Below are 13,113 nucleotides of genomic sequence, written 5' to 3' on the forward strand. Positions count from 1 at the left end.
TGTGTTGGAAGGGTGGTGGAAGATGAGGAGGATCCGATCGTGTCGTCGGTTTGTCCGTGCCAGCTATTGGTAGTTACCAAACCGATAGACAGAGCGGGTGGATGCGTTGACCACTAGAGCATCCTGCCTAATTCTCAAAGTCTATTTTCGGTGAGGAGGAAAAAGAGAAGAGAGAGACTAACAAAGGAACTCGGAAGATTATCGGCAATCTCTGATCTCTGGAAGAGCTAAGGAAAGGAAAGGAAGCAGAATGCACCACAGCTCCAGCGGTTATTCCACTGGTGGTGGTGGTGGTGGTGGTGGTGGTGGTGGTGGTGGTCCACAAGAACGTGTCCACCAAGTGTCGAGAGCCTCGGGAACCACTGGCACCGGCGTTGATGCTAAGTGTCCGTATGAGAGCTATCATGCACCGATACCGGATTGCTGCGCTGCTGCGGCAGCTGCTGCGGCTCAGGATCCATACCCACGGCCACCCAGTGGCTATGACACGAGATGCTTCGAGGAATGCCGGATAAGGACGCCTTATCCAGATGAAAATACCCAGGTATGAGGTTTATTTTATATAGTTTAGACCTTTTGGGTTAGGTGATATGAATTGGTAATTTTTTGGTTGAGCAGACAGTACTCCGTAAGTCAGATATAGAATTTTATTTTTTTTCTTTTTTTTTAAGGGGATTAAAAGTTTGAACTTAAAAAAAAAATTTATATCGATGGGAAGATTAAACTCAAAAATATTATTCATGATTCAAAAGACGAAAATAATCCAGATTTTTACTTAAATTTATAATTTGTCAATGTTGATAACTTTCAAGTCCACAAACAAATATGGCAAAAAATAACAACACGTTTTTTTACTTCTTTAGTTGAAAATATGAGTGTATTTTAGTCGAACAATTTTCGAAATGAGAGAGTTAAACTATGTTATTTTAAGCTTATAAATAAACCTTTAGGTCAACTGAGAGATTTCCTAAGCAAACTCAGCTTTTATGTATTTAAAGCATTTATCTCGTATTTCACATTTCCGATTTTCTGATTTTCATATTTGTTCGAAACAAAATGTTTATGAAAAACATTGAAAAGTAGAACAATATAGTTCTGGTTTTTATCAAAAAATAATATAATAATTGTGTTATTGAAAATTGAGAATAACATCGAGATTTAATAATAAACGATTAATTAAAAACTCCAATAACTCAATAAAAAATTACCTCCAAAAATAATAATAAATTACTTTTAATTTATACAAAATTGAAATAAAAGTCCGCGCTAATTATAAATTTCAACATAATCAAAAGTATTAATCAGCTACAATAAATATTAAATTAACATAATTATTGTAATTACTCTGAAAATGATTTGTCGCACTTTAATAAATATATAATTAAGCTAATTAATTAAAATAATACTATAAATTTTTTATTTGAGCTTATATAACAATTATATTAAGTAATTTTGAGTTAAAAAAAAAAATCATAATTAAATTAACTTTTGAGTAATTATCCACGGATGATGTGATGTATATAAGTACTTTTCGGGTTTTTCCACTGTAATTAAATAACGGGATAATAATTATGATAAGTGAGAAGAAGAATGGCTTAAAAAAAGTTTTGACTGGTATATAAGAGCGGGACAAGAGAAAAAGGGAAGAGGGGAATGGGGGAGGGGGAGGTTAAGGAATAGAAATATAAAAGATAAAAGATCAAAGGAGGAAGGATAAAAGAGACCAAGTTGGGTAGCATTTAAACCGCGCGAGGGACTGAAGAGCTTTAGGCACTCTTCATCGTTCAAGTGAGACAAGTACCGTCCTATTCTGGTGCAGTTATTCGGAGGCAGACGACGAAAGCACTCATCGCTGTCGATGTACAAAACACACCGAATCCCTCTTCCAGCGAGCAAACGTCTATTAACATTGCTTCGTGTCATATGATGTGAACATGAGTACGCTTCAATTCTCACTCTATATACATTTATATATATTTATATACATATGCATATACATAAGTATATAAACACATAGAAATGACTCTATCACCAACGACAAATTTAATCTGCTTCAGGCATTTATATGAACATTCAATGAGTAAATTTCATCCAGTTCAACCACTTGATTAAATTTATTATTAGCTTATTATGTATTATGTTTTATATGTATATTATCAAACGATACTCATGCACACACTGGCGTATATATCCTGGCTTTATGTCAACCTCTGTTTTACACAATCACTTCACACTTGAATTCTTTTGAGTGTTAACATTTTTTTTTTTTATGCTATTATTTTTTAATATCATGAAAATTTCACTCGCACAAAAGATCGTTTTGATGTTCTTGCAAAGCTTAATAAGTAATCTCTATAGATACTTGGTTTTTTTTTATCAAGCGAAAAAAAAGCTCGGGAATGAGATAGTGATGTTATGATCCGGGAATAAAAATTTTTATATAATCATATAATATTACATAAAATTATATGAGTTTTGGCTTTATATAATTTTATATAATTTTATATGGTTTTATATAATGATGTACATTTTTTAACTAAACTTAGATGTAAGTAGAAATAGTTGTTTTAAGTCAGACGGGTAATACAATACGCATACTACTAGTAATGTATGAAATTAATAGTTTGTAAAAAAATCATGTACTCAAAAAAAGTGATATCTAATATCTAACTATTTTATTTTATAGTAAAGATTGTAATAATAAAAAATTTGATGCCGTTTACATCTTATAAAATATTTAAAGATCCTTTGTATGAGAAAAATTCTTCAATCTATTTTCAATTATACAAAGAGTTCAAAAAGTTTCAATCTCTAAAATCTACTCAACTTAAATTCTTAAAGATAACAATCGTTTTAAAGCACTATATTAATTAAATTTGCATAGTCTCCATTAAATAAAGACGGTTGACTGCAAATAGAATGAAAATGATTGTATAAGCTTTAATGGACTATCCACTCGATGTTCCAACAAATTTACAGTAGTAGTAATAGTTAATGGTAAACAGCTTATGGATTGCATTCGTATTGATCAAGAACTTTACTAGACATTATGAGTATGTCCGTAAAAATTTTTCCATTTGATAAAAAAAAAAAAATGTTCAATAGTCTATTGATATTTCGCATTTTATATTTACTCACTGCCAATTAAAATTTTAATTCCACAGAGACTCATCGGAATAAAATTAGTATCTGAAGTGGAAGAAATGCATTTTATTACGAAGCGCGGCTAAATTAATTGTATCTCATAGTTTTCAATTTTAGAGCAAACAAAATATTTCAGAAATTTAAACAAAACATCAGCTGACAGTATATTGCTCGACAGCGGCAGGAGATGAAATAAAACAATTTAAATCGAGAGAAAGACAACACACCAAGACTAAAATTGTATTTTATCTCGTGTTGCCGACTCTGTTTCCCATTTCGTCTCACCTACCTGCTATATGCATCGAAGTTTTAGTTTCAACGTCAAGAATCCATTGAAATAAATTCAACAGTCGAATTGGTTGGTCGAAATGAGGTTCACTGTAAATAAATGCTCGATAATATAATACTGCAATTGGAAATAAAAGTTTACGAAAATCCAATGAAATTAAATGACTATAAATTAAGTAACTATAAAACTCTTAGGGAAAATAATTTTAAATTTTACGCAACATAGATGTTCAGAAGAGGTCGTTCGTTATGTAGACTATCCAATTAATAGATAAAGATTAAATTAGAAATATCTGTATGAATGTAAATGGGTATCTACGCGAAATTGGAACGCATTTTATAATGGACATTACCATAAATCATAAAGAATTGTGATTCAAGCGTTAGATAAATAGGCTATTTATAATGTAGAAACGGCGGGTCGTTTTAATTAAGACTTCACTTTTTCAAAAATACATTTGATTTATTGATACAAAGGTTCCTCTTTTTTATATATTGGGGTATTTTATTTTATGGGTTTTGACCACTGGATACTTATTCGTTTCTGGTTAAACCTGAGCAAATTTATCGATATTTCAAAAGTATTAAATAATGTTAAAAATAAACATTTTTTTTTATTAGTAAATAATTGGTCAGTTTATTGTTCATATTTTTCATTTGCAGCCGAAAATGTAAGCTTTATCATTGTATTTAAGTTTTTAAGTTGAGTAAAAAATTAAAAGAGATTTCGCAGTTACACAAAAAAACTTCTTACGAAAAATAAAATGAACAATTATTAAATTTGCTTGTTCTTGTGAAAAGCTAAGCCATTAGCTGATTGCATTTACTAAGTTATCCATGCACTAGTTACATGTAAACATTATACATAAGCGGAACTTTTCTCTAGGTAAAAAAAATTTTTAATTTCACTCAACTTTTCTGCGGAATTCTTAATAGAAACGATAATACTTTTTATAGTTTTCATGCTCTGCACTCAATGTTTTTTATTGACGATTTGAAATAAATTTTTGCGGTAGTAATTTTTTTATAACTCACTTGAATTTTGAAAAGAAAGAAAATAAATAAAAAAAAATTTTGCATGCCTCTATCAGAATTATTTCTTGTCTTCAAAGATATATTTACTCTGTGTTGTCAATAGATGTACCTGAATCATCGTAAGAATTCAAAATAACGTCCTAGAAAAATTTGATTTGGCATTTTTTTCCTCTCTTTTATTCAACGAAAAAAAAAATTAAAATTTTCTCAATAACTAATAATTCAAATAATGTAAAATTTTGGACTAACAATAAGTTTTGATGTTGTAATAAAAAGAGTAATTCACTTGGATCTATAAAAAAACAAAAAAATACAAGCTCAACAAATAGAGTTGAAAAGCAACTAGAAGCAGTTATACAAAAGTAAAAAAAATATGAGATCTATCCATGAAACTATCCATGAAACGAAATTTTAATGTCTGTGAGGAACAGAAAAATATATGGAGTCACTTAAAAAATAAAAACGCTGATAAATATAAATTTGGAATTGTTTTCTAATAAAAGTGAATGGGCATGGCCAGAAAAAGAGCTAACAATGGGTAAAATAACAGAAATAGTAGCGGTAACAACAGTAGCTACGACATAATGATATTAAAGAGCAAACATTGAATGTCTGAGTAAAGGTACATTATCAAGTATTTTGAAGATGGCTGTAACATTGCTCCAGAGCCTCATCAAAATCCTATTAAAGGAAAGTTTATTGTTAATGGCAGTGAAGTAAGCAAGACAAAGAGTACCGCATTCTATGGCCATTGAGAGGGTCATTCCAGATTACGGCTTGCAGTTACACTTTCCTAATATTTATTATATAACTCTATTTAAACTTAATTTTCAGCTCAACAGTATCTTTTATTAATTCACTCCATTTATTTTACGTAATCCGGTTATAAATTACTTACATTTTCTTTAAATGATCTGTGTCTACGGAATAGCAATGTTTTCTTCTTAGAGATGTGGTTGCTTAGGATTACTTATATTATTGTATTGTTCTAAACCATTGTATATTTGTATACTTAATGCAGCATAATGCTTAAGAATGTAGATCTGGCTATTTATAACCCTCAATCAACTCATGGTTTGAAACTTTGTAAATTCTTTTCCATAAAATTAATTTTTTATAAAAATTTACTCTTTTAATTTTTAGATTTCAGTAGACAAAAAAAATAAACTATCTCGATATTTATTAATTTTATTTGTTAAAATAATTGTTTGCAAATATATGACAAATAAATGACTTTAAAAATGTATTTACTTGCACAAATCCGACATACTTCGCGAATGAAGTCATCAATAAAATATAGTCAGTTCACTTAACTCTACTTTTTGGCACAAGATATAAACTTAATCTCGTCCGCAGTATCGTAACCCGCAGTAAACCAATCGCAAGTCAAAACAAAGAGAGATAAGTCTAAGATGTTGAGTTCTAAAATAAAAATAATTTTTTTTACCGATCAATTCGCCTGAAGTAAGGATGGACGACGTTAGACGATTTAGAGAAGAGATCAATGCTAAACAATCGAAAGATTCGCCCGGAAAGTAAAAAAAAATTCAGTTAAGAAGTACAAAAAGCTACTTAAAGAAAAAGATGAAATCATATAAGTGTATGTGGAGGAAATGAAACGTCCAGAAGGAGTAAAAAAATTAAAAAAACCTGATAAAATGTCTGCTATACTTGAAAAGATAGATAGATAGATGTATCTGTCAAAATAACACAAAAATGGAAAAAAACAATTTTTCAATAAATTATTTGGAGCCTTGAGTTTACGTTAATGCAATAATTATTCACTTCACTGTTTATTTATTAGATAAAAGAAAAATTACTACTATTACTAATATTTGTCATTTAATACTCTGTGGTTTATCATTATTATTATTATTATTATTATTATTATTATTATTATTATTATTATTATTATTATTATTATTATTATTATTATCGACTGGGGTTTATTAAGCAACTAAATTAGCGCACTATTGATCGTACACGTTGTTGACGACTGAGAAATCCAACTAGCCACGTTTAAGCGTTCAATTTTCACGCTCGGTGGTGTTACCCAGCCCGAAATTACATTAATTAGCATAATTACACAAGTTCTGTTAGCAGAACGATCGATTCCGTTGTCTCTGAGATTATTCAATGTGTAACGTACCGGTGGGACCAAGACCTTGTTTTAATTATTTCGGAATACTGATTTCATTCGTTTATTTAACCGGAACTTTAAATATTACACCAATTTTATCCGATTTCTTTACTCTAGTAATTCCATTTTAAATCATTACCCATTCAGCTCCTAGATGACGATCGAGTATGCTTTTTTTGGTGAGCTTTATAACTTTTCAACCATTCATTCATTCGCTGCTTCTCACTTCTTTTGTACTCGATAAATTCTAGTGGAAAGACCCAATTCAGTAAACCAACTTCAACTTCGAGCTTTATGATTATAATTATTATATTAAATAAAGATGAAAAAATTTTTAACTCTTTTTTTTTTCATGTTAATAGTTTTGAGAATTTTAAACTTTTATTTTGAAAGAAACATTTCATCATTAACTAATTAATTAGGATTATATATGCCGTGTATTTTTCGTTTATCAGAAAGTAAAATTTTCTAGCTAATTAAGTAAAAAGGAACTCAGTTTATTTAAAAAAAAAAAATGCAATAATTTGACGGTAGCTCTAACTTTTCCGTACACAATGGCAAAACTTCAAACTTTCTATGAAAGATAATTAGTATGCCCGTTACGGAGAAAGCGAAATATTTCAATCCGCTTGTTCGCCATCCTTGCTTCGGATAGGCAATTTGACACGCCGAATGAAATGCTCTAAATTTTTTTCTCAGAAAGTTCAACTACATACACAACAGTTTACTGATCATAAAAATGGTTTTTTTTTTCTATTAAAATTTCAAAAAAAAAATTTTGAGTAAGAGTAACAATTAATATCAAACATTAATCATTTTATTTTTATTAAAGATTTATTCAGAAGTTTATAATTTTTATTTACATAATAAAATTTGTAGTTTGGTAAATTATTTTAAATTATTACTTGATATGAATATTTAGACTTCCGAAACTTTCATTAATTTATATTTTAATGAGTTAGAACAATAAATTGAAAAGTAAAAAAATGTCTGACTAAATCTGAGCATAACTTCGTTAAAAAAAAAAAAAAAATAAAAAAAAAATATTGGGCTGATGCTGCAATTCATTTTCTATTTACTTGTCTCGTACCCAGTGGCAAGGAAGTAAAGGGAAAGCCGTAATCCCCTGGCGCATTATATACATGTTTAGAATGTCGTGTTAAGTGTAACATAAAAATAGCATAAGTGAAATGAAAAAGTGGTTAGGTTGACCGTTATTAAAGCTGACTCAGCTCTAACAGTTAAAGTAATAGCAGCAATAGCAGGAGAGTTTTTACATTTTAAATAACAATTTCAGGAAATGCCGCAAGGCTCGCACCGGCCGCAGTCCCGTGTGGGTTTCGAGGATCGTCCGCAGTCTCGAGTGGGTGGGTACCCGACTGACTCGAGGTGTCCTAGCCGACTTGACTACGACGACACTGGAGGTGGCGGAGGTGGAGGAGGCGGCGGCGGAGGTGGCGGTATTGGGATTGGGGGTGTTGGTTACCTGGACCAAAATGATCCGCGGATGTACTGTACTGGTACATACTGCATGGGTGACACCATGATGGCTAGTACCAGGGGCATGTGTGGTGAAGAGGTCGAGCTCGATATGCGTCGGCATATACAAGCATGCGCTTGCACCTGCAATCACATGGGCTACGGAAATTACATGGATTATCAGGTAAAGATTTATGTTATTAAATTATGTTATCATTTATCATATCACGCGAATTGTTATTATTATACCGTGAAAAAATTTTTTTGATTGTAAATTCGGACTTTAATTTGATAGAAATAAAACCAAAATTATAATAAATAAAAAATTTGAACAGAAATTTTGAATTTAACGTCATAAACAAAATGATAGAAAAATTGTTACTTCCATTAAGACCGCAAACTTTTGTTTCGTTATTTAATAGTCATCCCTCCAACAGTTTCTGCCTGTGATCTAAAATTCAATATTTATTTTCCCAAGTTTTTTATAATTTTTTTGCTGTCCTCTCGATTCAATTACTTCTCTCGACGTGAATGCTAACCGCAAATATATAAAAAATCTAAAAAAAAATTAGCCAAGCGTAAAGAGTTTCGGACGTCGTTTTTACATTATTTTTTCTTTATTTCCATTTCATTTTTTCGTATCACTTTACTTTTTTTTGCTAGTTCCAACGTTTTTCCGGTAGCATCATTTGCAGCTAGGATGTTCGGATTGGAAAAAGTTATAATATTTTTCTACAATATCATACTTATTTTTTATTGAAACAAAGGACTATGAAATAAAAACAAATTACTGAATTTTATTTTATCAACGTCCAGACTTTTTTTTTAATTAACAGTACTCTAGTTCAGTAAATGCTACTAGGAGCAATCAATAGCCGTTCGTTGGAATAAAAGACTGTTACACACGATAACTTTATAAAATTATGATATAATCTAAAAAATCAGTAACTGAATCTGTAATCTCCAATTGATTTAATTTATAAGTTTTTAGTTTTCTATTTCATCTAAAAAAATTATCAATCAAAATTTAAATATAATCTGTAATCGCTCAATTATGACGACAAAATCTTTTTTAAATTAATTGGAAAAGTGATTGGACGCGTGTTCAAAGTTAATTGAAAGAATAAATCAAAAATTGGTGTTCGGAAAAAAAATAATCCATCTCGAATCAAGCAATACTTTTTTACGCTACAAATGAACTATTATTATTATAATTTAATTCTATTATAATTAAGTAAATTTTACAACAAAAAATCTGGTGAATGGAAAAAATAGAAAGAACATCAAATAAAAGAAACGAATAAAAAAGAGGTGCATAATTCTATTTTTAACTAAATAAAAGTGTTTTTCTGACGTAACCTCTAAACCGAGTAATTCTCCAATGACCGAAAAGGCAATATCGATTATCGTAACACGTCCACGGTCTTGTTAATTTATTAATTAATTACCCTAAAATACAGATTATTAACAAAACATCGGTTAAATTATCGATAGATTTCGAATTCATCTAGAACTTTAATGATAATAATTGTTGTTGTAACAACCATAATAATTATACGTGTAGTAGTTCTGTATTTTATTCTGTAGATTGTATATGCTCGGCGCATGATTATCAATAAATTAATTATTTTCGCTCTTCAATATTATTATCATCATCAACATTTCTCCAACTATTATGGCTATGATTATGATTATAGTTATTACTATTTCCGTGGAGATAACTATTTTCATGATAAATTTGATTACAAGATTTAATTACTACCATCATTAAACTAAATTTGAATCATATTACTTTTATGAATGCAAACTAATATCTTATTAAATATTTAAATTCAATCCTATCAGAGGAATTTCCAATTAATAGATCTTCAAAAGCACATTTAATCTTGACATATTTACTTATTTAATGTCAACATAAATATACTCACAAGATAAATACTTTAAATAAATAAACGCATAATTAGCGTACCTTTGTAAAAAATATAAATTTATTAAGGACAAATAAAAGTAACGAACTAGTTTTTGTAGTAATAATAATTTTTCTTTCAATTTGTTGGAACTTTGTTCCAACTTCTGTATTGAAGTTACGTTTATTCTGTATATGAAATTTTTAAATGAAGTTTAAATTTAAACTTCACTTCTGAAGTACTTAAACATTTTTATGAGACTTTCAAGTTTTCTATTATTATATAAAAAGTTTTTTTAATTTTACGCATGTCCTTCTACTAAAAATTTAATCCTATTTTAATTTACTTAGGCTTCATAGATCCTTTATAAAATTCAGAAATTGATTGGTTAGATGTAACAAAAAAATAAAAACTTATACGCCAAGATGAAATATGACTTAAAAAACTTGCACACATTTATAAATTAAATAACCTGAAAAAAGAATTGGCAATGTTCACATTTGTCAGCGTTTACACCCGAATTAAAACTTTAATAAAGTTGTCATGTAAAAATTACGTAAACTTTTCCTGAAATTAACTAAACCGTATCCTCCTCATTTTTCAACCTTATTTTCCCCGAGCGAATTTTTTTTTTTGTAATGAAAATAAAAAATTTGGAACATAAAACTTGGAGGGTAAAACTCTTGCCTCTTTTCTGAAAATAGGTGGCCGGGCACTTGCAATTCTGCCGCAGTAAATATTGTCAATTGGCGCGGTGGGAACATCCCTCTCGAAAGTAATAATCATTCTATATGCACATTTATCGATAATAAATCAGTATTAATGAATTTATGTATTAGTTATAAAGTTATAAGTTATATTTAACACAAGTTAGGAAGTAAAGCGGTAAAAGTTGAATTGAATTGAAGCTCATGAGAAAGCGTCGACCGAGAAGTTTAAAAAGCTTGACACACAGTAGGTGGATCATGAAACCACGAAAGCTAGTGTTGAGTGTAGAGAGTAAAGAGTAAAGAGTAAAGAGTAAAGAGTGAAGAGTAAAGAGTAAGCTTAAAGTGAGAGTATAGAGTAAGTAGTAGCGTAGATGAGTGGAGAAATCCGTAGGAGTGTGAGCGAGAGAGAAATAAGCAGTAGCTGGTAGTTGATGCTGGTTAGGAGTTGGAAACTGGGAGGCAAGGAGACGACGGGAACGGTTATCCAACTGGTTTTACTGCACTGCAGTTGTGAGAAATTTAACAAAGTGGTGTGCACCACCAGCAGTCGTAACCTTGTTACACTGAAGCTGGAACTAGAACTGGAAGCATACCACCCAGCAAGGATTCACTGGCTCTTATGCACGTAGTGTCTGTGCTTTGCGTTGTACAGAGCAGACCGAAGTAGAGAAAGAGAGTGATGCCCTCCAGCGCATGCTTTTCCCTTTTCTTTCTTTCTTTATATCTTGCTTTTATTTCGTTGCTTTATGTCTTTTTATGTAATATCTAATATGCATACACAACTCAATGTCGCCCGCTTTATTTGCTCTATCTATTTTTCTCAACTAACTCGTGCTACGTACTGAGATCTAAGTCCATGAAACTCTTAACGCTTGTCAAGCTTACGCTCCTTCATACTATATTATTATTAATATTTATATTTATACTATTGTTGGTGTTGTTTTTGTTGTCGGGGTAGTCTTATCTAGTAGTTGACTTAATGCCAACTTTATTTTACGTTGCCTATTTGTGTTTACGGATACCAACTTTATTTAATAGAAGAGTTTGTGTGCTGACGAATATTTTAAAAGAAATATTGAAATATCAAAATGGATACTGAGAAAAAAATTATTTTTAGTGAGAAAATTTTTTAGAGATAAAAACATATCTTCAATAATTGATAATTTATATTAATTATAAAAATAATTTTCTTGGTTCAAATTATCATTGGTTAGAATTTAATTAAAAATGTATTGAGTTAAATTGATTGATAAAAATTAATTTTTGTCTTTTTGTGCACTAAAAAAAAAATGATCATCTGGTCAGCACATAAATAAACTTAAAATTTTTTTCGGTGTTAATTTTTTATTTAGGTTAGAAACTGAGTGCGATATGAAGTATCAGAACCAACTACTTTAAGGATAAATTTTTCAGTGTTGTACCTTATAACCCAAGAAAAAATAACTTTGTGAAAACAGACTGGTTGTATTTATTTATTTAAGACGTTCCTTGGCCCTGAAGTCTAGACTCCCAGAGGATTGTACTTTGCAAATACGTAGTTATAAAAGAGAGATTTTTACTACGTAATAAGAGCACTCAAATCTGATTTATAAAAAAAATAATTTATCGTAACAGCAATAAAAAATAATTTCATACTGACGTAGATCATTATTTTTTTTCAATTAAAATAATACTTGCAATCATATTATTAATTTTTCATAAAAATTCTACAACTAGATGGTTAATTCATCACCGAGTATCGTAATTAAATAATTTACAAATTTTTTTCACTCTCAATTAATAATTGATTGGCTGTATGATTTAATTCAGGCTGTTAATTTTTAAGAGTCAATACCTTGAATATTAAATTAGTACTTAAATATAATGAAGTAACGTATTCAAAGTTTGCCTGCGTACATCAGGAGGCTGATATTGACGCAGTCTGCCTTAGACCACTTCTCTGCCAATAAGAACAGGACGGAAACGTTCTAGACCGTAGCCAAAGCCAGGTAATTTGCTGAAGGCGAATAGTATTGGAACTCGTGCGTCTGTTTGCTTGGTTATAGGTGTTGCTTCAATATAACTTGGGTCAAATAACGGGAGCATGTAAATGTATCTTCTTTCAATATTTATTGTTATTTATAGAAAAATTGTAATGTTTTTGCTTGGTCATATTTACACTGATTAATTTTATTTACTTTCAAAAACAACGTCAAATAAATTATAAACTCGGGTCTGCGAGTATTTCCGCAAAAACTCATCCATTAAAGGTGCCGCTTTATATCATGTGGGAGAGTAATATTTTATAAATTTATTGCGATGTCATTTTTTTAATTAAATTTTCGTCAACGACAAAATTGGCTGTATTTAAACGTATTGGGGAATTGAGTTTAATTTTTATCATCAGATAAAATAGTTTAAATAATTAAAT

At 29.9% G+C, this 13,113-nt stretch overlaps 1 protein-coding gene across 1 annotated transcript in view; it reads left to right on the forward strand.

Annotated features, from left to right (window-relative positions):
- Nucleotides 1–250: 250 nt before the first annotated feature.
- Nucleotides 251–13,113, forward strand: part of LOC141524954 (dipeptidase 1) — a 71,083-nt gene continuing 58,220 nt past the window's right edge. Inside the window, exons 1-2 of the mRNA XM_074239147.1 lie at nucleotides 251–544; nucleotides 7,905–8,270. Coding sequence (XP_074095248.1) covers nucleotides 251–544; nucleotides 7,905–8,270 — 660 coding nt within the window. The remainder of the gene's footprint in view (nucleotides 545–7,904; nucleotides 8,271–13,113) is intronic.

The sequence above is a fragment of the Cotesia typhae genome, unplaced genomic scaffold (assembly GCF_013202065.1).
Source record: "Cotesia typhae breed Kobodo isofemale line unplaced genomic scaffold, CoteBio_Ctyphae contig_23, whole genome shotgun sequence".
NCBI lineage: Eukaryota > Metazoa > Arthropoda > Insecta > Hymenoptera > Braconidae > Cotesia > Cotesia typhae.